This window comes from Pogona vitticeps, chromosome 2 (genome assembly GCF_051106095.1).
Source record: "Pogona vitticeps strain Pit_001003342236 chromosome 2, PviZW2.1, whole genome shotgun sequence".
NCBI classification, from domain to species: Eukaryota; Metazoa; Chordata; class Lepidosauria; order Squamata; family Agamidae; genus Pogona; species Pogona vitticeps.
The window spans coordinates 89,989,387-90,016,062 of NC_135784.1; the positions used below are offsets into that span (position 1 = coordinate 89,989,387).

Genomic DNA, 26,676 nt, shown 5'->3' on the forward strand with positions numbered 1-26,676 from the left:
AAGAGCCACCTCCTGTTTTCTATGGAACAACAGCAGTCTGAAAAGGGGAAGAGCCACTTTATTCTACAGAGATCAACAATGTTCTGGAATGGGGGATAATGGTGCAAATCAGTAATCTCTTTTAGAACAAACTATTATTGGCAAATCTAGTCAACATTCACCAAGATCTTTATTAGCATTTAGCTTTGGACACATTCTTACAGTTATTTCATACCCTCTGAGTGAATATATGCCTAATAAAATTAGGATTAAGATAAATCAAAATAAAGAAGTAAGCAATCTTTTTTTATTGTAATTGATGTTTTTCTGTTGCTTTGTTATTTGAAATCTGCATTTCAACATTAGGACAAAATTGTCTCACAATCAATGTTGTCATAAATTGTCAAGTCACTTCTGACTTATGGCAACCCACTGGATTAATAACCACTATTGTTAAAAGCCCAGGTCACATCTTACGATTTAAAAACCATGACTTACTGAGTCAAAATATATCATGTTAGGTCTTCCTCTTTTACATCTACCTTCCATTTTTACTAGTATGACGGGTTTTCTAGTGAATCTTGTCTGTGTGATTTGTCCTCTCTGTGTTTAAATTCTCAGTTTATAATGTTTTCCTTTTGTAACTGTTCCATATTTTCCTAGTGCTTCTTCCATATTCTTTTATTCTTACCATTATAAAAAAGTAAATAACTAATGAATGAATGAATGAATGAATGAATGAATGAATGAATGAATGAATGAATGAATGAGTCTGGAAAGCATGATAAGTATAAACACAATAATGATAAAAGATTCTGATAGCCATTGTTCAGACACAGACATGCAAAAAAAGTATTTTACCACATAGTTTCTTGACTAATCCTTATTTGTATGGTTTAAAGAATGATAAGAGCACCATATTCCTCTATTACTCTGTCTCATGCTGCTGATATGGATGTTTGGTGAAGTACATACAAACAGGAAGTTCAGTGTACATTGAAGGTGTGGTGCTGGCGTGCCAATAGTTCATGTAAGCCTTATTTTCATGTGGCAATACCACTTTAGAGAACACTAGTGTCTTTGCACAAAACAGTGGAGAGGGTGCAACTATGTTGGATGAATAATGCAGGCATGTGATTTCTGCCACATCATATTAAGGTCCTGATATCTTGTGTGCATATAGATATAATCGACTAAGACTCGATCCATATATTGAGGCAATTTAAGACACTCTCTTCCTTTTGCATTGCTACTGTACAGAATAATTCCACAAACTGACTGCCAAAACCCATCTGCACAGAGGACTGGCTTATTTTAGGAAAAAAAAGAACAACAAAGAAGGCTGTTTTCAATTGCTTTGGTGCTTGAAGTTCCAGGCATGCAAATATATAAAGAGGTGACCTTTTGCTGTGCTAATGTGAGCTGATATTCCTTACTCTCCCACCCCCTTTATTATTTCTTGAACTCAAAGTATTTTTTAAAGAAACCGGGAGATTCCGCCCCCCCCCCCGATTTTACATTTATTGGTACTTAATTATTGCACTCCAGATTAGAAGCCACAGAAGCATTTGCCTGTGCATAATTCCTTATGTTGCAAAGCAACAGAGGAGATTTAGATTGGAAACGGCTGCAGCCTTTCTCTTCTCTTTTACTTCATTATGGCTTAACTAAATGCTGTGGAAATAATTCCCACTTATATCAATAGAAGTGTTATCGGAATAGAGGTTGACATCTCTCTGTCTTTCTCACCCTTTCTGTCTTGCATGTAATTGGATTAATCTTCCAATTTTTGACAACAGTGCATGGATTTTTATCAATCTTCTACCTGTTTTATGTACTGCTAAAATCAGTATCTTCAAGGTTTATTTCTACCAGGTCCATCTCTTACCATCTGTCCCATTCTCTTGCAAGGGAGGATTTTTATTTTATGGGTTAGACTGCCTTTAGAGCACCTTATTACTCTCATCTCATTTTTTGAAAGCGAGCACCCAAAATAAATAGCTCCCACCTTAACTAGGGATACACAACATTATGGGTGAGCATGCCTCCCTAAATGTGCAACTGGTGTGCTGCCTATCATAAAACAAACACACACACACAAAATTAGAAAGTCGTATACTGGGGACAAAAAAACATAATGTGCACATGCACATGTATATAATGTATATATATAAATAACATATCCCTTATGGTTTTTATGATTATATATATCTTAGGCTACACACACACACGCATACACAAATCCTATGTCAATCCTCATCTATCTATCTATCTATCTATCTATCTATCTATCTATCTATCTATCTATCTATCTATCTATCTATCTATCTATCTGTCTGTCTGTCTGTCTGTCTGTCTGTCTGTCTGTCTGTCTGTCTGTCTGTCTGTCTGTCTATCTATCTATCTATCTATCTATGGTTCTCTCTCTCTCTCTCTCTCTCTCTCTCTGTGTGTGTGTGTGTGTGCGTGTGTGTGTGTGTGTGCGTGTGTGTGTGTGTACAATCAGAACTTGCTGTAGTATCTCAGGAAGCTATGCAGAAAATCAATAGTGTTCATAGCCAGATCACATTTATAGTCCTTATAATTTTCTTTAAAGCGAGCAGACCATTTTTTGTAGGGCAAGAGTTGAGATAAAAGCCAGAAATCACAGAAGAATCTGAAACATCCTACTCAAAGAGAGCTTGATAACATAGCAGTGTCTCACAAAAGGGTCATCCTAACAGTTTGGTAGTACGAAGGAGAGCATTCCATCAAAAATAAACACCCAATGGGATACGGAGAGGCTAAAACAATATCAGTATCTATCTCAGTCAAGTCAATGCTTCCTCCAGGGAAGGTATCTGTTGACAAATGATGTGGAGAACAGAGGTAGAGATTTATCTGTTCGAGGAACACAAGAACTGTTATTCCTCTTCATGGCTGTCCTAATCCTGATTCGCTCTACTTGCAATGATCAGTGTCGGAAAAGTGCCTAACGTTTAGGGGAGAGAAATAAAGTAAGTGACTGGGGTTCATTGCAGAAGGAGGGAGAACACTTTAGTCCTGCCCCTCTGCTTCAATTTTTGTTGGTCCTCCACATATTTTCCAGAATTGCTGGTTGCCCAAAGCATGCCCAAAGACACCTGATGCTCTACTTTTCAGACAGATACCTTCCACGTGTGGAGCGTGGCTGATGGAAGAGGGCACAGTTAGGGCAACTTCCACAATGGTTAAACATGGAACAAGAGAATGGAGCACCTAAATAGGGTTAGTGGTGAGAAGGAGGGGTGAGAAGGAGCATATGATTTTGGAGTTGCAAAGTATACTGATATTTCTTCAGCATTTTATCAGCTGTTACACTGATAAGATGTAGACTCTTGGAGAAAAGAACTTATTTGTATACGGATGAGTTTCATAGGATCAAACTACATGTTAAAGATGTAACCAGCACATGTATTTGGCTCCTTTGTTCAAAGATGAGTGCTGGACAACCAAAATGGGTCAGCAGCACTGAAGAATGGTGAATATGAGGATCTTAGCCTTTTTTTGCCCAGCTGTGGTTCCAGTCCTCTCCATGACTACACCTTGTTGTGCAAAAAAGAAACTGGATAAAACATGTGAAGGTTAAAGACCCTCAACAATCCCTGCCCCAATATTAGTTCCTGATACAGATAGTCTCTTGCACCTGTTTTTGAATAAAAGAGGAAGGGAAAAGGTCAACTGTTAGATCCATCTTTAAAGGAAGATGTACATAAGAAAATAAGAAGAGCCCTGCTGGATCAGGCCAAGGGCCCATCTAGTCCAGCTCCCTGTGTTTCACAGTGGCCCCACCAGATGCCTCTGGGAGCACACGAGACAATGAGATACCTCTCTCCTGATACCCCTCACCTGCATCTGGCATTTGGAGGTACCTTCCTTTTAAGACTGGGGGAGATTATACATCCCCATCATGGCTTGTAACCTGTGATTGACATTTCCTCTAGGAATCTGTCCAATCCCCTTTTAAAGGCATCTAAGCCAGATGCCATCGCCACACCCTGTGGCAAGGGGTTCCACAGACTAACAACATGCTGGCTAAAGAAATATTTTCTTTTGTTGGTTCTAAGTCTCCCAACACTCCATTTGAGTGGATGTCCCCTGGTTCTGGTATTGCATGAGAGGGAAAAGAGCTTCTCTCTATCCCCTTTATCCATCCTCTGCATAATTTTATAAGTCCCATTCATGTCCCCCCACAGGAGCCTTTTCTCTAGACTAAAGAATCCCAAACACTGTAGCCTTTCCTTATGAGGGAGGTGCCCCAGCCCAGTCATCATTTTAATCACTCTCTTCTGCACCTTTTCCAGTTCCACTACATCTTTTTTGAGGTGCGTCAACCATAACTGTACACAATAGTCATAGTTTATATGTTATAATGGTATTATAATGTTGGCTGTTTTATTTTCAACCCCCCTTTTTAATGATACCTCTCATAGAATTGGCCTTCTTCACTGCTGCTGCACACTGGGTTGACATTTTCATTGAGTTGTCCACCAGCACACCAAGATCTCTTCCATGATCCATTGTGGACAGCTCAAAACTCATTAGCTGACAAATAAAGTTTTGATTTTTTTTCTGCAATGTTCCTTACTTTACATTTTCTTATACTGAAACACATTTGCCATTTTGCCACTCATTCTCCCAGTTTGGAGAGATCCTTCTGGAGCTCTTCACAATCTCTTCTGGTCTTCAACACACAGAAAAGTTTTGTGTCATCTTCAAACATGGCCATCTCACTGCTTATCCCTGTCTCCAGGTCATTTATGAACAGGCTGAAAAGCACCAGTCCCAAGACAGATCCCTGGGGCACACTGCTTTTCTCCTCTCTCCATTGTGAAAATTGCCCATTGAAACCCACTCTCTGTTTCCTGGTTCTCAACCAATTCTCAATCCGTAAGAGGACCTTCCCTCTTATCCCCTGACTGTGGAATTTCCTCAGCAGCTTTTGGTGAGGGACCGTGTTGAATGCCTTCTGAAAATCCAGATAGACAATATCTACTGGTTTGCCTGCATCCACATGCCTGTTGACCTTTTCAAAGAATTCTAAAAGGTTTGTGAGGCTTACAGAAGCCATGCTGATTTTCCTTCAGTAAGGCCTGTTCTTGTAGTTTGACCATTCAGTATAAAAGCGATAAAATGCTGAAGAAATGACAGACAGAACCAAAGCAGGTACTCTACATGCTGAGTGATCTATCTCAACACTTCGTGCTCTGATAGGGGATGCTTTGTGTGCTTTCCTCAAGAGGCTGGTCATTAAAACCTTCTCTCCCTTAGATTCACAAGGGATTGTCAGTGTTGAAGACTAAAGGCCATTTACAGTACCAATCTTTGACATCTTCAAAAACTTCTGAAAAGCCAACCCTGCGCCTTAGGACTAGTGAAGTTACTGACTAAAGATTCTGAAGAACAAAAACCAGCCCCATAGGAGCTGGCAGGTGGAAGGTAAAGCAGTCAAAGGGGAATGGAGTTAGGGTAACATTTAGAGCATGGGCAAAAACGGGTATTCGTCTACATTTGCAGGTGGATGTGTGCCCTCCCTCTCCAGATATGCTGACAGACAAGAAATCATGCATACATGAACTTAAGCTCTGTTCAGGTATTATGCCTGAATTCCTGCGTGGCTAAAATGGTAGTGGGACAGATGTGTGGATGTAGCTCCTCCATATCCCCACTCCACCTGGAAATTAGTAAGACTACAGCCCACACTTTCAAGCATGCTCACATCCCACAGATCTTACAAGCATGTCTCACTCATTTAGCCCTACACGAACAATGTGCAAATAAGGCTATGCACACCACCTCAGGTAAGAAGAAAACAGCCTAAATCTGAGAAGGACCAGTGCCTCACTTCCTCTAATAGAGCAGCCTTCACTTCCAGAGTTTTAAATCAAATCCCTAATAGAAAAAGTTTGTTCTTTAAAAAATAATCCCAATAAAACACTCACAAAGGGAGTTAGCAGAAATCTATGCTCACAAAGCCCTTCAAGACTTATATAAAATTCACCACAAAGGGGAACAAGATTTACTTTCGAACGTTAATACAGAATTGGTTTATTTTATCCAGTAAATAAGGCAAGATAAGAGTTTGTCTCCTTACTTTACAGATTTGTGGAAAAACCTATTTGAAAATGAGCAAAATCTCTTCAAGACTGATTCCCTCAGTAAGCAAAATCCTGCTACAAGGAGAAAAGAGTACTAGATAATTACCAGCCAGTCTCTAATGTTCCATTCTTGGTAAACTGCTGGAGTGGGTTGTGGTTTATCAGCTCCAATGATTCCTGGATGAAGCAGATTATCCAGATCCATTACAATCTGGCTTCAGATCAGGTTATGGGACAGAGATTGCTTTGGTTGCCTTGGTAACGGCCTACACTTGGAACTGGACAAGAGAAGGGTGTCCTATTTGGTTCTGCTGGAACTCTCAGTGGATTTAGATACTATTGACCATGAAATCCTTCTTTCTCTCTGGAATGGGACCTGGGGGCAATGTTTTACAGTGGCTCCAGTCCTTCCTAGAAGGGACAACTCAGAAGGTGGTGCTGAAGGATTCCTATCAACAGTCTGGCCATTGGTCTGTGGTGTCTCTGAGGGTTCAGTTTCTGTTCCTCATGTTATTTAACATCTACATGAAACCACTAGGAGAGGTTGTCTGGAGTTTTGGGGTTCAGTGTCACCAGTATGCAGATGATATTCAACTATCTCTTTTTGCCATCTACATCGGAGGAAGCTCGATTGGTTCTAGATCAGTATCTGATTTCAGTATTGGACTGGGTGAAGGTGAATAAATGTAATCCAGACAAGGCAGTGGTGCTCCTGGTCATTCAAAAGGCAGAGAAAGAAACAGGGATTCATCTTGTGCTGGATGGGGTTACACTCTCCCTGACAACAGAGGGGTGCAGCTTGGCTTTGCTCCTAGATTTGACTCTAAGCCTGGATTCCCAGGTTTTGGTGGTGGCCAGGAGTGCCTTTGCAAAGTTAAAACTAATGTGCCAACTGTGCTCATTCCTGGAGATATCTGATCTGGCCACAGTGACACATTCTGTAGTTACATCCTGGCTGGATTACTGCAACACACTCTATGTGGGGCTGCCTTTGGAAAGTGTTTAGAAACTTCAGCAGGTCCAAAACACTGCAGCCAGATTGTTAACTGGTTACAGGGATCACATAACCCCCTGTTCCAGCAGCTCCGGTGGCTGCCCATCCATTTCTGGATGCAATTCAAAGTGTTGGTTTTAACCTATAAAGCCCTAAACATCTTGTATTCAAACTATATAGATCACATCTGCTTTTATGAGCCTACTCGGGATTTGAGATCATAACGGAAGCTTTTCTCCCAGTCTGTCATCCCAAGGGGGTTTCAAAGTGTTTTCTGTGGGGCCACCTCAGTTAGTTTTAGTTACAATTATTTTAAACTGGTTCCCACATGTGTCCATTTAGAATTATGGCTCATTGAATTCAATGCCATTTATTCCCAGCCAGAGGATGAAGGCATCAGCATGGGAGTTACCAACATAACCTTCCCCTCTCCTTCTTTTTCTTTTCATGAAAGGCAAACACTTTCACCTTGCTCCCTGAGCTGCTTGCCAGCTTTGGCATTGGTGAAGGAAGTGCTGCAGTGCCAGCCAGCGTCCACAAGGGGAATTTTGCCTTGATTCCATCCTGGTGCTGCCTGGATGCTGTTTAAAATCTGGAGTGCTGAGAGCAGTAATTTGTGTGAGTATGTATGTGTCTTTCTTTCTCATTCCTTCTTAATGAAGGAGGAGGGAAAACTGTGCATCTTGAATTGTGCAACTATGTGTAGTCAAAGTTGGCCCATAGACAAGAGACACACACCTCCTCTCTTTCCCACTGTGTGGCAGAATCTCAATCCTTGCTCCAACTCATTTCCTCATTTTAAAAAGTCCCAAGGGAACTGGAAGAAGATTAGTGCTGCCCAAGTAAGTATGGCCTCATAGCCTTGCCAGTTCATAGCTTGATCCTGCACAGGTTTACTCAGAAGTCAGTCCTCCTGAGTTCAATATACTTAACCCATGAGAAGGGCTTGGCTATTATAAAAGGGGGTTGTGACTCCAAAAAGCTTGGGAAACACTTGTCTAGGAAGTCAATCTTGAAGCGTTTTTCAAACAGGGTTTTGCACAACTCTGTAAAGTGGAAATAATTTAAAACAGTGGTGATTCTGGCTTTGTTGGGTCATTAAAATGCAGTAACATTAGATGGGTTCTTTCTATTTTTTGATTGCTCAGCGTGGGTTTGCTGTGCATGTGTGTGGGTTTGTGTGTGTGGTGCACACATTGGTAGCTTCACAAAGGCAACAGATGCTAGACTTATGCAGAGATGTCTTGCACAAATAGCAGAAAACAAGACTGATTTTGGTGTTCTGGTCTCACACTGGACGTAGGAGATCTCAGGAACCTGAAGAATTCTCAATCAAAACCTCACCAACTCTCAAGAGGGTTTTCCCCCAACCATTCTTAACTCTACTTCCCAAACTATAGGACTAAAATGTACCCAAGAATAGCTCCATGCAGGTAAGACTGCACACGCGAGACTGCAGAGAGATCACAAAGTAAAGTCATTGTTTTCATACTCCTTTCTTCTACATCCACCCCCACTGCTTCTCTTGGACTTTTGTCCCTTCCCATCTTTGCATCCACCCTTCTCATGCTTATAGCTCCTCTTCACTCCTCCTGAAGTTCTTTCCTCTCCAGAAGTACAAAGGCACAGCAGGGAGTGAAACATGATCAAAAGACGATCTCCTTGCACAGGGAGAATGGCTTTCTAGGTGGTGCTTTGCCCTCTCTAATCAAGAAAAGAAAGCCAGCTCAGGGAAGGACTGCCCAGTTAAACAGCAATGTTCTATACAGTACAAGATGTGCAAGGCACATGTTTACACACAATCCAACATACTCTCTTTGTATTTTAAATTCCTCTGATTCAGCCAGATCTAGGCCAACTCCACTCCTCAATTCTCTGCCAAAAGGCTCTCAAAAAACTAAGATGGAAAACTGATTAAAAACATCATATTAAAGAAACACTTTGACGGCTTTTCAATGAAGTCGGGGAAATGCCTTGAAACAAATGGCTATACAAAACATGGCAGGCACAATCCTTGAAAAAATTAACCCTTTTAAAATCCTATTGATTTCAGTGGGAGAGATCAAAAACCTGATGCCCGCACATGCAAGTCTACCAAAAGACATTGACAATGTAAGTCTGAAAGGAATTTACTTGTCACAAGACCTGTGATGCAGTCCGTTTCTTCACTTGGAAGGCGACACGGACCCTTCCTTGCCTTCCAGAACAGCTCTGATAAAGGTAATAAAGAAAGAAAACTTCCAGACATTTTTCAAAATACTTTTCACTGTGACTTCAACAAACCACATATCACAGTCTATTTCAGGTCTTTGTGTATGGAAGTTGGAGGCCTGCTACGTGTTTCTTCAACTGTTATGGCAGAATGTACAAAATGTTATACATGAAACTTGAGCTACTGTTTGCTCCAGCCTCTTAGCAGGCAACAGCTGAGCTATATATTCCACACTGGCGCCAGTCTTTTAAAAGGGGAAACGCTCCTTTAAAGGTCTTCCTTCCATTAAGATTTTTTCTTTCAGAGTTAACTGTGCCTTACATCTTGCACCATTTCAGGAAGAGCTGACATCCACTGGTAGAATTGTTTAAACAGATAATTTGGGTAACAGCATGATTTTACACCCTTCAACACTGTATAGAAAAAACACAAACATGGTAGCAGTGACTCAATTCACATGTCCCAAATTACCACCCAGAATCATAGGAACATAGAAGATGGCTCTAATACCATTTTTTAAAAGGTTGTGTTCATTTATGCTATAACTTTCTGTTGTCCCTTGTTTCTTTGATTTAAAATACCACAGGCAAAGCAGAATTGCCCACAACAGATAATCAGCAGTACAGACCACAACTCTGACTGTGCAATCTTTGAAAAGGTAACAAGAGCGGTTAATGCTACTTTTCAGAACAAGGTGCCTATAGAAAGGTAAACACCACTGAGTTCAAAGAGACTTACTCCCAGTTAAGTATTCATAGGATTCCACCATTCACATGTCTATTTCATGCTTCACAAAATGCATTCATTCAGACAAACTGCACCTACAAGTACAAAGGCACATTTCACTTCGCCATGGATGCTTAAATAAAATTCCAAATCTGGCCAGCTGAGCAACCCACAGACGTCCAAGCATATTTTACAGGATAGGGATTTGAAATCAAATCATGTTTTATATTTAACAAATAATGACCAGAATCCTATTGCTGCCTTTTTTTTGCATGTGTGTAAGGTAAGTAATGTAAGTCTTAGCTGCAAATTATTGCCCAGGATCGCAACCAAGACCTCTTTAATGAGTGGCACTTTGCTGCTGAGACTTAAAGGATTTCCCTGACACACGTGTTATTTCAGCAACAGGATTCTGGCCAGCTGAGAGATATATCAGTGCTTTTTTCTTACAGATAGTTAAGCACAGAAGCCTTGATCCAGATTGGAATGCTTGAGTTGGGGACAGGGTTCTTTAATCTTTCATCTTAACTGCATCGTTCCCAACCAACATGGGTGTAAGTGGCATGAGTGCAATTTGCATGCAAAAAGGATCCATTCATTTTATTAAATGTACTCAAGTTAAAAGTGCATTCAAGTTTCCACAACAGAACTTATTTAAAAGAGGATATTTCACTGTGATCCATTAATAAGCGAGCAGCTTCACAAATGCTTCTTATTCCAAACACAGCCAACAGAGCAAGACTGCCTGGAACCCAGTGTCATTGGAAGAAGTGTTTTTTCTTCACATTTATGTGGGAAACTATGTGAGAAAAGAAGAGACCTAAAATACTGAAAGTTTTATATAGCTGGGCTTTAGACAACGGGATCTAGTGCACATGTCTCCCCAAAGCCACCTAGAGTGGTCGCAATGACCAGATAGGTGGGGTATAAATGGAATGAATGAATGAATGAATGAATGAATGAATGAATGAATGAATAAACAAACAAACAAACAAACTAACTAACTAACTAACTAACTAACTAACTAACTAACTAACTAACTAACTAACTAACTAACTAACTAACTAACTAACTAACTAACTAACTAACTATCCCTATGAATAGGACATCTGATTCTTGCGGTGATGATATTGAAATAACAGATCTCACTGCACAGCATCTGTTAGTTGTTTTAGCCCATACATTCTAGCAGTTATAAAAAGGAAGAACAGAGCTTTGAGCCAAAGGCTGAACTCTTTTTCTCTTTGATAGCGGAGCTAGAACAAAATTACTCTTTATGCCTAAGGTAGCCCGAGAGGAATAATTAACAAGGGAGTGCTGCCTCTGTGATCGTATTTTATTCAGAGGGAAATTTTAATGGAGAAAATAATTAAAACAAACCCCATTGACTTAAATAATTGGAGAGTGTGAGTGGGATGAATTTTAAAATCTCTCATCCATCTTTTGTTGTTGCTTAGTCGTTAAGTCGTGTCCGACTCTTCATGACCCCATGGACCAAAGCATGCCAGGCCCTAGAGGAAAAAATCCATCTTTAGCTGCTGTGTTTTCCACCCACTGTCCTTTCATTAATTTAAAATGTGGCAGGTAGTTGACACACAAGAGGGAGTAACTGTCCTAACCAACTTTGGAAAGCTTCTTTTCACCTGGGCAGTAAGGCAGCATCATAATGATAGCTGGTGTTTGAATAGTGTAGCTTCAGCATCTGCTTTAAGAACATCTAAATATCCATTTCAACCTGAATAGAGAAATTACATCTCCATCATGAGGCCAATTAATTGGAATATGTCCCAACAAGTTCAGTGGGTTCAGTTCCATGTAACCCTGGGTAGGATTTTGTTTTCTTTTCGTGTGAAGTTCATCGTTTTAATTTTAATGTTTGCTTGCAAACAGTATTCAAGATGTAGCTGATTTATTGGTGTGCTTTAATGCCATAGAAGCAAATAAGTTTCAGCACTGGAGAGTAGTTAAGAGAGTATCTTTTGATTTAACCAACTATATTAGCAGATTAGAACACAAATTTGCTTAATCTCTTCTCCCCTGTCAGCCCAAACGACCCATTAAAAGGCATCATGTGAAACATTTTACATCATGTGAATGAAGTCCACCATATCAAATCATCCCAAAGCTAGGAATGAACTAACTTCCTTCAGCTGCCCCTGGAAATTAATCTGAATGTTCAGTATACAAGACAAATACTTGATTAGAAAAAAATTCTCATCTTGAACACTCAAAATGCCCCTTTCAAGCCATCCATAAGTTTCCATATCCCCACCAGTTCCCTGAAAATCTTCCCTTACCCAAGGCACATGTGTGTGTGTGTGCGCGCGCGTGGAGTTTGTCCCATGTGGAAAACAGAAAATATTAGCAGAAAGTAGATGGAAAGAAAAGACAGAACAATCCCTGCCTATCCTCTCTTTGACTGCAACTGACACATAAATAATTTACATACAAACAGTAGCCCCATGTGCCTGCCTGGCGTGACATATTCATCCCTACCATTCCTCCAACATAAGGATTCTCCTTTGGAAAAGAGGGTACTGGTGGAGAGAGCAGGGCAATAGAAGAAGTGGAATTGGAGCCCAGTTTTGAGCTGGATGATAGGTTTCAGACCTAACTCACATGTGGCCAACCCATTTGAACAGTGGGCAGGTGGATGGTGCATATATTCAAAGCTGCCCTACCTAGAATATAGTTGTTGCAACTGTACTCATAGTTATCCTTACTGGACACCGATGTTAGCCACCCACAGTAGTGTATTGCCACTAGATGGGTGGGATAGGAATGTAAGAAACTAACAACGAACAAATTCATTTATAAAAGTTCAGAAGACATATTTCCCAACATTTATCCGATGTCTGCATAATTTGGTGACTTGGGTAACTAGTTGCAGAGCCAGAGATTGTGCATTTAGTTTGCCACGGTGCATCCCAGGAGGACGGGTTTGCAACTTGTTTTCAAGCTTTAAACATGAAGCCTGTGACATCATTTTTTAAAAAATGAAACTGGAAAATTGCAGTTCATTTTATTGGCAGTTTTGCCCCATTAGCCTACAAAGAGTTATGAGACTTATTTTAAGATCTGGATAGTTGGCTTCTGTTGGGTTGTGCCAGATGTTTCTGATACATTTGAGCTTATGTGTTGTGTTTTTTTTAATGGCTCAGAATCACAAGAAATATAGTGCAGGGATCTGTTTTACTGGCGCAGCACATCATTGGACTCCATTGTTCTCATTTTCTTTTGTATAGATCTGTAGTTCTTCAGAATTTTTTAGTACCTGAATGTTTTCCTAATTGTTTTACATGCCCAGGGATTTTATATTGCAGTCCTATATTTCCGGCTTCTGAAATTGTACCTGGAATGGTTTAGACTGAATGATTCTATAAACACTAAAACTAAGTCCAATAAATAAATAAATAAATGTCACATAAGCCTATAGTGAACAGGAGGAAAATTTCATTCAGATATTCCATAAGTATTACACAGGACGAAATAAGTTCTTATAATGAAGACTACAGATTTCCTTATGAAAGACAATACGCCAGCTAAAACACATTGTAAAGCAAAGAGTGGCCCGGTGGGCCAGATAGGCGGGGTATAAATCAAATAAATAAATAAATAAATAAATAAATAAATAAATAAATAAATACATACATACATACATACATACATACATACATACATACATACATACATACATACATACATACATACATTGTTGTCCTTGTACGAAAGATCTGGCTGCATGAAGAAAACAAAAAATGGAGCTGGATGCATATCTGGGCACTAGGAACAGCTACAAGTACCTCCATAAATCTCAGTTACAAAAATATTGTCCTAAGGGGTCATTTATTAACAGCAGCTGCTAAAGCTAAACCACTTTTTTTTACCCATCCACAGAGTCTCTGTTCTTCTGTCTGTAAACTTCTTTCTAGTAAACTCAGCCCTTTCCTTTTGGTTGTGGCAATCTTTGCTTTAAGCTAACAAAGTGGTGGTTTATTCATCTTTTCGGTTTGTACCGTGCCATCAACATTCATCATGTTTTATAGAATACGTATGTGCATGTTGCTTTACAAGAGGGCACGTCCGTACCCTGAGGAATTCACAATCTGAAATTCATCACAGGAGAACCAATAGAGAAAAGGAGAAGAGGCTGCTGTTAACAAGGAAGGAGTGTGTAGTTATTTCAGTTACAAATGTTAGGCTGAGCTACAGGCTTGAATATAGCAAGGAATGGGAACTAGGGGGTGGTGTGAACGGCTTGTGGGAAAGGTGGGTATTGCCAAGGGAAACTGAATACAACCTAGCAACAAGACACATCTGTGGGAAACAAATGTCAGGTAAATTGGACAGATGTGATTCTTTCTCACCATCTAGTCAAACCCTTATTTAAGGCTACCAATTATTATTAAAGACTAGGTGGGCTCTCCAGAAACAGGTAAAATGCAAAGACTCCTACACACTTTTAGGTGCTGCCACCTCAGCATTCCGCTTCCATTCCTCTGGCTACTCTGGAAAGAATGAATGAGTTCAACACCACCGGAGAGAGATACCCCTCATTAAAATACAGTGAGTGCTCATTATGCCCAATAAGTGCTCATTGTATTTTAATGAACACAACAAACATGCTGCTGGGAAAAGCTCAAGAGCAAAATAAAAACTGCTAACAGGCACAGAGTAGGAGGAAAAAGATGGTCACTGAAAAAGTGTTTTCTAAGCAGAAGATTCTGCTCTTGTTTACAGGCATAACGTTGTAACACAATGGCCTAAATCCTGCTGCATAGTAAATTGCACTAGAGCAGGCTCATTTTAATAATGGAACTTACAGAGGAGTAGACTCACCAAACTCCCATTGGTTGAATGGGCCTATTCTAGTGCAATTCACTATGCTAAGCAACAGGATTTTGGCTAGTGTGTCTGTCTGTTTGTCTACATTAAAATATGAAATAGATTTAGGATTCCATGGTGGGAACATATGTCCCTGATGTTCCTTTGCTGGCATCCATGTCTGCTAGGAGAAGGGACAGCCTTGTCTGTTCTACAGTATATGCTTTTAGTACTACATGAATGCTTTGCCATTGAAATATTTGACAAATTTATATTGCACCTTTCTCTCAAACCACATAACATTCAAAGTGTCCAAAATAATAAGATTCAACTACAGGTTGCTGTAATATTGAAGCGGAGAATAATTAGGCACAGGTCTTTCTTTAAAAATTACAACGCAACCTTTTAAAAAACTTGACAAAATTGCACAGGTATAATTGTCATTACCACTGACGTAACAGACACTCTTTAATTAATTTTAGAGTCTAACACACACACACACCTTACACATCATTCACTCTGGAGATTGACAGGCTTATGGCTTTTCATTCTCCAGCTACAAAATGTTGAAAGTTGAGTACTAGGAAAAAGACATCTTTGAGTGTCCTACATAAAAAAGCAAAAGCAAAGCAAAGCGTGGACTTCAAGCACTCTCTGGGAGGTTTACAAGTTAATTATGCAGGCTACACACTGCCCCCCCACCCCTCCACATGAGCTGGGTACTCATTTTACCAACCTCAGAAGGATAGAAGGCTGAGTCAACCTTGAGCTGGCTACCTGGGATTGAACCCCAGGTCATGAGCAGAGTTTTAGCTGTAGCGCAGCAGTTTAACCACTGCGCCACGAGACAATGCCAGGCATATAACTCTTGTCCAATAAGTATATGATGACCGTAAAACAATAAAGCTTTTTGGAAAGGCTGGGGGTTTAAATATTGGGGCATAGTGTATACTGCTTATGTATTCCTTCCAAAACAGATCTCAGATGTATCACATCTTTCCTTTCCTTTCTTGCACAGCTCATATGATCACTCTGTGTTACAGTACTTCTCAGTGGCTGTTCTTTAATCTCTAGTGTAAAAAGATAACAAGCAATTTATCATTTAAACAATCTCTTGATATGACCTTTAGAAGGTCTGATATGACCTTTAGAAGAAAGAACTTTAGGAAGTGAAAGAAAGCAGTTAAAATCACAAGATACTAAACCAGCAGTAGCAGCAACAATAGACCAGATTCTTGTAAACAAGCCAATGAAACCTATCTTTACAATTTCATCATAGAAGTTTTCAGACTTTATTTGTCTTCCTCCCCAAAATAAGTTTTGCACTTCTAAATTACATTTTGATTTGATTGTTTTATCCACTTGGGAACAGAGACAGAGTTCTCTCTCTCTCTCTCTCTCTCTCTCTCTCACACACACACACACACACACACACACACACAGAGAGAGAGAGAGAGAGAGAGAGAGACAGACAGACACACAGACACACACACACACACACATTTAAGGAAAGGAACAATTCTTTAAAGGATGCTTCTTTTAAACAAAAGCGAACTTGTTTTGTCCACTTTTTAGGTCATGTCAGTCATTAAAAATATATTACCTGTGTAAGACACTGTTCATTTTTAGGATTTATTGCATTCTTTTTTCTACATGATAAGCTTTGACTCATGGACAAATTTTAGTAATCTTCCTGATAGACACTGGAAGATTGATAATAATAGCTTAGTGTGCTGATGACAGGGACTTAAAGTAGTGACAAAAATAACATGAAAATCTTTGTAAACTGAAACAGTACTTTTCTTCCCCAACCCTCAACATTCTCCTAATGTTACATCCTTTTACAGGATACCTAAGAAGTTTCTGACAGATCTCCCATATACTAAACTTGCTAAATGGAAATTTAGAAGGCAAAATGTTTTTTCTCTGCAGCTGTTTGTCTTTTTGGGAAAACCAGGAGACAAATCTGTAAGACACACAGAAAACAGGTGTAAGCTAAACATCCTATACTTACAATTGTGAAGTTCATAACCTTGAGAATCCAAATGGTCATAGCGAGGTTCACCAAGATTAAAATCATAAGGAGTAGCACAAAGAAGTAGAGACACCTCTTCCGCCAGCCATAAATCCCCACTTTGTAAACATGTGGTCCTTCTGAGCTCTGCATGGTGCTCCTGGGTGCGTACTGTTCCTGAGGCATCTGGAAGAAAAGAGGACAAATATAAAAGTCAAATATAAATATAAGCTTCAGGATAAACCCAAACAAGTACAATTTTATGCTCAAATATCACAGAACAATTTAAGAACATATGCTGGACAAAATGTTTTCTCCCAGATTGTTTGTATCTCAGTGAAGGCATAGTACATACATTTCAACACAGAGACCTTCCATAATCACCGTTACCATCATCATAAGGAAATAAAAGCCTGATCTCAAACCTCTCTCTTCGCAGCTCCAGTTTTTGTATTTGTCCTCACTCTAGGGCCCCTCAAAAATCCGAAGGAGAATTTTTTTTAAATGCATTTTGGAAAATATGTTGATTTCAGCCTTCTGTTTTGTAGATGCATAATTTCTCTAAGGTTTAATTCACACACACACACACGCACACACACACATGCACACACACACAATTAGTCCTGGCTACCAAGAAAAGATCAAAGAGGAGGGGCCTATGGGAATGTTAAAAGTTATTAAATGAATGCAGATAATTCACGTTTGGTCCCCTTACATAGGCTTGCTTTGCCAAATAATAATTAAACTGTAAAGTGGGACGGACCCTCGGGATCATCGAGTCCAGCCCCTGTCAGGGAGGTGCAGTGGGGAACTGAACTCTCAAACCGCTGTGCTATGATATGTTATTAGTGCCATGTTACACCAAGCAGCATTCATAACAAGGAGAAAAGGAAGCCTAGAGGTCTCAATTTCTGCTGAGAACTGTTGTAGTGTAGAGACTGAGAGACTGCACTATGAACCAGGAAGTTGCCTTTGCTCTTAGCCACACACTCTTACCCTGTTTCCATGAAAATAATACCTAACCTGAAAATAAGTCCTAGTATTATTTTTCAGGATGCTCGTAATATAAGACACCCCCAAAATAAGACCCAGTTAAGTGAAATTCCACCCTCCACCACTGTGCAGCAACCAGAAGAAGACGACATGACTGTTTTTGAATAAATACAGATTGTTGTACATGAAAAATATAAAACATCCCCTGAAAATAAGCCCTAATGACCCTGTCTTATTTTCAGGGAAACACGGTAGTACTCAAGCTACTACTTTATCCCTTTTCCATAACTTGGGAAAATAGCACTGGCCTCTCCTACAGAAGTCCTATTACTGGGATAATACTAGAATGACTTTGATCACTATTAGAGATGGGGACGACTCACCATTTTGGCGAGTCATCCTGCTTCGTGAGTCATCAAAAGTTGAGAATCATGGAGCACGAAGCTGCCCCCATGAACTGATGAAGCATGAATTTATTAATTGATTTGTGGGGGTTACTAAAAACAATCTGACCCCTCCTGCTGCCCCCATGTGTCCCTCGCACCACCACTGCCCCCCACCACCCCCGCTGATGCCCCCACCACCCCCAATGTCCCCCACCGTAATCATCACCATCATCATTGCCATCTCCAGCTGGTCTCTGCAGCCATGGTCTATAGAAAGGGACACTGGCTGCCTTTTGCAAAGATGGCGGCTGTGGCTTCATTTAGGGAAAAGATCACACTAGCTCATTTGTTCAGGAGCATTCTGTTTTCATGTTTATTTGGTACTGAGTACCAAACAAGTATAGACTCAGAAAAAAATTCTCACATGTAATATTATATATGCTGTGGACATGTCCTTTTGACTCACCCAATACAGCCACATAAAGAAAGCTGAAACTGAAAGAACTGCAAGGAATAATATAATGGCCTAGCAGTGGGCAAAACCAGCTACATGGGAATTACCTCATAGTTCAAGGCATGTCTTACTCATACTGCTTCAGTGTGGCCAGGAAAATGTGAGAATAGCAGAGAAGATGGGATTGGGTTCAGTAGATATTTCTAAGAGAATTCCCAGTACCTTATCAAGCTGCAGTCATCAGAATTCTGGATAAGAGCAAAGACACTGAAAGTGATATAAATTCTAAATAATGTGCAATGTAACACTCCCACAGTCTAGAAGTGAGCGACGAAGGAACACTGAAATTTGCATATTGTAGTTCATTTTAATCTGTAACAATTTGCAGCTGGCTGCTTTCAGCTAGATTTTGCTGATACTACTTTGTGGTTTAATTAATGACAGATCAGAATGATTGCTGAACAGAGTGAGTACAGCACTAAAATCTTCTGATCAGTTTATAACAATTTCACATAATTTCTCTTTCAGCAATCATTCCTTACGGATCCAGGTCTGGAACAACAAAGATATTCAAACCTGTTTGAAGAATGCCCTGTAATTAATCTTTCTGGTGTCAGATAAGGAGTACAGTACTTGGAAATGTTGACTCGTTAATTTGGTGCATTCGACAGATATAGTTATGCTAGAAATTATGAAAACAATCATTTCTAATCTGAAAGACATGTAAATAAAAATGTAACCTATATCAACAGCCAGTGTGGTGTAGCAATGAGAGTGGTGGATTAGGACTCAAAAGACTAGGGTTCAGATCCCCAATAAGTCATGAAACTCATTGGATGGCTTGGAGCAGGTCATAATTTCCCAGACTGACCCCCTCCTATTTGCTTCTGATAAGCAGGAACTGAATAACCAATCAGAGCTCTTCAGGGCCTCTTAAGAGGATGAGGGGACTCTGAAGAGACAGCTTTTGGGTTCTTGCCTCAGCTTTGTCCAACTTCACTCACATCTCACTTAGCTTTCTAAAAAAATTAAGATGAAGAATGAAAATAAATCATTCTTTGCTCCATTCCTACTCTTTTGTTGACTATGAAGGCTACTCCATTTCTTCTACATGATTCTTGCCCACAATAGTAGATATGGTAATCGTCTGAATTGAATTCGCCCATTCGGTCCATATTAGTTCACTGATGCCCAGGATGTTGATGTTTATTCTTACCATCTTCTGTTTGACCACATCCAGCTTACCAAGGTTCATAGATCTTACATTCCAGGTTCCTGTGCAGTATTTTTCTTTGCAGCTTTGGACTTTACTTTCACTTCCAGGCACGTCCGCAGCTGAGCATCCTTTCGGCTTTGGCCCAACCACTTCATTAGCTCTGGAGCTAATTGTCCTTTTCCTCTGCTCTTCCTCAGTACCATGTTGAATGCCTTCCGACCTGAGGGGCCCATCTTCCAGCATCATAGCCTTTTGTTTCTGATCATGGGGCGTTCTTGGCAAAGATACTGGAGTGGCTTGCCAGTTCCTGCTCCAGATGGATCGCGTTTAGTCAGAACTCTCCACTATGACCTGTCCATCTTGGGTGTCCCTGCACGGCATAGCTCATAGCTTCTCTGAATTACTCAAGCCCCTTCGTCACAACAAGGCAGCAATCCGTGAAGGGGAATTAATCATTAGAGATGTACAATATTCAGTAAATATGGACGCACCTTGCCTGTTGGCATTTGCTCAGGTTACAAAGCATATCTGTCAATATTTGCTGCAACAGTGATACTCAAAATTTCCCTCCAAATAAATTAGCATTAGAATTAACACATACCTTCTGCCTGTAATCCTTATAACAAACATATATGATAGGTTTATATAGCCTGTGGTCATATGGTGTAAATCCTAAAATTACTTAGTGGTGTTGCCACTACAGTGTTTTTTTACAGTAGAGGCATTATCAGAGCAACATCTCAAAAGCAAAAGGGTCCTTTGAAGCTGTAATTCCTAAAACAAACCATATCCATCCATTTTATTGTTGTTAAGCACCTTGAATACCATCTGCTTGGGCAGCATCCATTTTGTTATCTGGAAGCGTGAAGTGTGGGCATAAGGGGATTCATTAATTTTTATGGGGCTGACACTGTTGGAAGTGAGAGCACTGGTGAACACTGGCAGGTTACACAAGGAGCGCAAGAAGTACTTGCTCTACCTAGAAAAGGAATCTGCTCTGTCTAGTACACACATCTAATTTTGATGCAATAGCTCATCTATATTAATAGATATTGCTTTTAACTTTGGCCCTAACAAGGGTTCTTTCACTACTGATGAACACTTGTGGGCCATTGTCAAAATCATATAATTTATTTATTTATTTATTTGATTTATACCCTGCCTATCTGGCCTAATAGACCACTCATCTGTTGGTGTTTGTACAGTGGGTGCCTCTGACGTGGGAGGATCAGCTGACAGAGGCATTGCCCAGGGGACGCTCAAAAATGTTCAGATTCTTCATGGAGGCTCCTTCCACTGCTCTCTGTGAATGTGGAAAGAAACAGGCAACTGTGACAAACCCAGACCTACTGGGATATGTCACACAGTTACACTAAGCTGCCACCAACCATTCCCTGTAAGAAGTCACACAGACCAGGGATGGATTTTTTAACAAACAAAAGAATGAAGTTTATTTAAATAACAAACAGGGTAAAATAAAACGATCAGGTGAATAACATAAAGTAACGTGGCTTATTCTCACTCATACATACACACAGTTTGGTTCACCCAGAACCCTCAACTTGAAGCACAGACCCTGAACCTATCAGTTCTGGCTAACCAACAGACACCTGAACCTATCAGGTTGGTACTCTGACACACAGAAGTACCCTGTCTGACACACAGACTCCCACAACAGCTTCTTCTTCCCAGCTGCTGCTTCGTCACAACCCAGTGTCTCCCAGTGTCTCATAAACTCTCCACACAGGCATCACATATTTATACAGTACAGCCCCTCCTCCTGATGTCCCGCCTTCCACTCCCCATAGGATGGAACTTTCCCTCCAAACCTATGACAGACAGGTAACATCAGTGCTGTATGTAACACCTCCCCTCTTTATAAGTTGTTTTGTAGGGGGAAAGCTAACGTGCTTTTCACCAAAAAACAACCTGAATAAAATACACAAAAACAGTTATACATACCATATAATACTTACTTATCCTTACACTCTAAGTTAACCATAGCAATTATGCATTTAAACATTTACCATTAACATTACATCAATTTACCTTTATTCATACAAACCAAGTTCAAAACCAGGTACATTTTAACTTTTTGTGATCATTATATACACATAGTCCATGTTCTTTCGTCGTCTTCATTCTTCAGGTCTTCTTGATAAGGCGTCAGCAACACAGTTCACTGACCCTCTGACCACCTTCACTTCAAAGTCATAGTCCTGTAGGTTTAAAGCCCACCTCATAAGTTTGCTATTGTGGGTTTTCATTGTCTTTAACCATTGCAGTGGTGAATGGTCAGTACACAAAACAAAATGTCTTCCCCAGATGTAAGGCTTGGCCTTCTGGATCGCGTAGACTATGGCCAAACACTCCTTCTCCACGGTTGCCAAATGTCTCTCACCTTTTTGAAGTTTCCTACTCAGGTAGGACACTGGATGCTGGTCACCATTCTCATCCTCCTGGCACAGAACTGCTCCTACCCCGCTGTTAGACGCATCGGTGTAGATGATGAACTCCCGGTCGAAGTCTGGAGCGCGCAGGACAGGATAGTTGATTAACGCCTCCTTCAACCTCTGGAACGCCGCCTCACAGTCGCTGGTCCACGGGATGCGGTCATCAGCCGTCTTCCTCGTCAGATCGGTCAGCGGAGCCGCAATCTCGCTAAACCTCGGGATGAACTTTCTGTAGTAGCCCACCAACCCAAGAAATGATTTGACTTTTTTCTTGGTGTTGGGTCTAGGCCAATCACGAACGGCTTCTATTTTGGCCTCCAGGGGTTTTATCATTCCTCCCCCTACCATGTGACCCAAGTATTTTATTTCTGGGCTACCCAGCTGACACTTGCTGGCCTTTACTGTTAGCCCTGCTGCACTTAACCTCTGCAGCACTAACTCCAGGTGTAACAGGTGATCTTCCCAGGTATTACTGAAGATCCCTATGTCGTCAATGTAGGCCACTGTAAAGTCACTGAGCCCTGCCAAGGTCTGGTCCATCAGCCTTTGGAATGTGGCTGGTGCATTTCTGAGACCAAAGCTCAGGACTCGAAACTCATAGAGACCAAAAGGGCTGCAAAAGGCAGTCTTTTCTTGATCCCTGGGATCAATTCTTAATTGCCAATATCCCTTTACCAGGTCCAATGATGAGATGAACCGACAACCCCCTATGGTTTCAATCAGGTTGTCTAGCCTGGGCATTGGGTAGGCATCAGGAGTGGTTACACGGTTTAATTTCCTGTAATCGACACAAAACCTAATGCTCCCATCAGGCTTGTCCACAAGGACTATCGGAGAGGACCAAGGACTAGAAGAGGGGACAATTATGTTCTCCCTAAGCATCTCGTCCAGCTCCTTCCGCACCTTGTCCCTATAGGGTCCCGTTACTCGGTATGGGGATACTGCCTGCGGGGGTGCATTCCCTGTGTGGATCCGATGCATCACTCCCTTCACTATCCCCGGCTTGTTGGAAAACACCTGTTGATATTTACTAAGCAGCATTTTTAGTTCTTGCTGCTGGTCTTGGGTGAGTGCAGGACTGATCTTTACCTCCTCTGGGTTGTATTTTACTTCCCCTCTACCCTCCCAGAAGGGTAATTCCGCTTCCTCACTCTCAGCTGCTTTTATCGCGAATAAAACCCTCTGTTCCCCTCTGTAGTAGGGTTTTAGGGCATTCACATGAACCACCCTCCTTGCTTGGTTCTCCTCCTGCTCTATTAGGTAGTTCAGGTCTGACATCTTGGAAATGACCCTATATGGTCCTGCCCATTTGAGCTGCAGTTTATTCTCTCTGCAGGGCCTAAGCCAAAGCACTTCCTCCCCTGGGTCAAAGTGCCTCTCTCTAGCTTTGTGGTCATACCATGTTTTCTGTCTGACCTTCTGAGCTTGCAGGTTTTCTGCTGCCAGCTCTAGATTTCTCCTTAGGTCATTCATCAAGGTGTCTATGTAAGTCACAACGTCTTGTGGGTCATCCTGGGTGATCTGCTCCCAATTTTGTTTGATCAAATCAAGGGGCCCTTTCACCCTTCTCCCAAATAAAAGTTCAAATGGACTGAACCCGGTACTGGCTTGTGGCACTGATCGATAAGCAAACAAAAGGGATTGCAGCTTCTGGTCCCAATTGTTTGGATTCTCTGCCAAGTAAGCCCTAATCATGCGCATTAGAGTCCCATTGAACTTCTCAGTTAACCCATTACTTTCAGGATGATAGGCAGTGGTTTCCTTGTGCTTTATTCCACAGATTTGCCATAAGCGTTTCATGAGCTTTGATGTGAACGATGCGCCCAAATCTGTGATTATCTCTGAGGCAAATCCCATCCTGGACATATACCCCACCAAAGCATCGGCCACTGTGTTAGTTTCAATATTAGTCAAGGGTATGGCTTCAGGATACCTTGTGGCATGGTCCACAATTGTTAGAATGAACCTGTTCCCCCTCTTTGTGGCCTTGGGCAAAGGTCCCACAATATCCACCCCTATGCATTTGAAAGGAGTGTCAATCACAGGCAAAGGGCACAACTTTGCTTTGGTCCTGTCGCGGTTATTCCCCTGCCTTTGACACACATCACATTGTTTACAGAACTCCCTGATCTGCTTCCCTATGTCAGGCCAGTAGAAATTCTGTGTGATTCTCTGCTGTGTTTTGTTCACCCCTAAGTGTGCAGCAAACATGTCAGAGTGCCCCCTTTGTAAGATCATGGGGCGATACTTTTCAGGCACCACCAGCTGACTTCTGATCCCATCTCCCCCTTTTGAGATATTCCTCAGGGTTTCTCTATATAAAATCCCCTTTTTCTCCAGAAATCTCACTGGGGTTTCAGGTGTTAGCTGGGCGTCAGTCACCTGTTCAAAACACTTTTGGAGAGTGGCGTCTGCCTTTTGCTCCTGTCCAAATCTGCTGTCTGTGGTTAAGGTTTCCACCACAGCTTCTGAACTCCCCTCTGCTTCCGTCTCTGGCTCATCATTACCCCCCTGAACTGTCCCTGTGGTGGCTTGTGAGCGTGTAATCACTAGCACCCGTTTCACATGTTCAGCCAGGTCATTTCCCACGAGCACGGCTGCTGGCAGAGTCGATGAAATCGCTAGCCTCCAAACTCCCCTCCAGCCTTGAAAGTTGACAGGTACCTCTGCTACTGGCAGAGAAATTACCTGCCCCTCAATCCCTGCCACCTTCATGCTCTCATTTGGGATTATAAACTCCCTAGGGATGATATCTGGATGGCACAGGGTTACCTGGGAACAAGTGTCCCGCAGCCCCCTATACTGACGGTCAAGTATTCCTACGTCCACCCCGGCTGTCTCAAACAACTGAGAATCTGTTTTCACCAGCAAGCAGCGTTTTACCTCCACAAGAGGACCATTTTCCTCAGCCTGATCAGCAGAGGTAGCTGTTCCAGACTGAGTAGTCATGGCAACAGGCTCCCTCAGTGACACTGAGCCTTGCTCTTTCTGGACACAGAACACAGCTTTTGGCTTGGTTCCACTAGACTCCTGAGGCACCATTCCTTTTAGCTGCTTTAATTTCTCACACTCTGAGATTAGATGACCCTTTCCCTGACAGAAATAACATTTTCTGGTGTATTTTGATTCTCTCTCATCTTGTTTTGGTTTTCCCTCCAAAATCTGAGGTCTTTGTTTCATGTCTGAGGGCTTCCCTTCACCATGGGGCCCTCCCCCTTGCTGGTTTTTCCCTGGTCCCTGAGAGTACTTGCTGTAGGTTTCTTTGGGTTTACCCACAGATTTCCCCTCACCCAAGGGCTTTCTTATTTGGGAAATAAAATCTGCGATCTCTGCGGCTGCTGCCACAGATTTCGGTTTCCTTTCCCTCACCTGGAATTTCAATTCCCCATGCAGGACTGAATAGAACTGTTCCAGGGCTATCAAGTCTTTAAGCTGCTCATAGGTCTCTGTCCCTTCCTGCGATAGCCATTTCTCAAGCAGCCTCACCAATTGGGCCCCCACTTGGGTAAAAGTCTGTTCTGGTTTCTTGGTGAGGGACCTGAATCTTTGTCTCAGCTGCTCTGCATTTATCCCATGTCTGGCAAACACCAGTTTTTTAAACTCTGCAAAATCTTTCATCAGTTCCTCAGGCATCTCGGCATAGACCTCAGCCAGGCTACCACTGATTAAAGATCGCATGATGGTCATCTTCTCAGTTTCCCTCACTGAGAAGTCCACAAACGCTCTTTCCACTAGGGAAAAGAACACCTCAGGACAATCTCCCTTGTGGTACACAGGGAATTTCTTCAGGTCAGCTTTAGACAGTTGGCCTCCCTCAGAATCCCTATTGTTATTATTGTTCTGGTTCATCAGTTCCAATTTTCTTAATTCAAACGCCATTTTCTCTCTCTCCATTCTTTCTTCCCTCTCCATTCTCTCTCTCTCTAATCTTTCTTCTTTTTCCCATTGCCTTTGTTTCTCTTCCCTTTCTATTTCCCTCATCCTCAGTTCATGCTGTTGGGCTATGAGCATTTTTCTAAGTTCTGGGTTCTGCTCTCCTGTGCTGTCACCTTGCACTGAGCCAAATTCATCCTCAGAACCTTGGTCAATCTGGGGGTCTTTCACTTCACTCATTTCTGCCATCTGGCTTCGAGTCAAGGGCATAATCCCCCCTCAGAACAGGCTGCTTTAAAAAGTCAAGCCTCAGAATAAAACGACCACTTTTTTCCTTCTTGCCTCAGAACCAGCTTTCCCTAGAGATTGCTGCTGTTCTACAGCACTAACTTGCAACAGTATCGAGTCAGAGCCTACCCCCCTCTGCTGGGCCTCT

General features: G+C 41.5%; 1 protein-coding gene across 30 annotated transcripts in view; it reads right to left on the reverse strand.

The window, feature by feature from the left end:
* Window positions 1–26,676, reverse strand: part of SGCD (sarcoglycan delta) — a 631,892-nt gene that overhangs the window by 234,977 nt on the left and 370,239 nt on the right. For 29 of the 30 annotated variants that reach the window (XM_078385606.1, XM_078385607.1, XM_072990018.2 and 26 more), the window contains one exon: window positions 16,866–17,051. The exons of the other annotated variant lie outside the window; for it this stretch is intronic. In XM_078385606.1, the coding sequence (XP_078241732.1) occupies window positions 16,866–17,051 (186 nt within the window). The remainder of the gene's footprint in view (window positions 1–16,865; window positions 17,052–26,676) is intronic. 30 annotated transcript variants of the gene reach the window in all.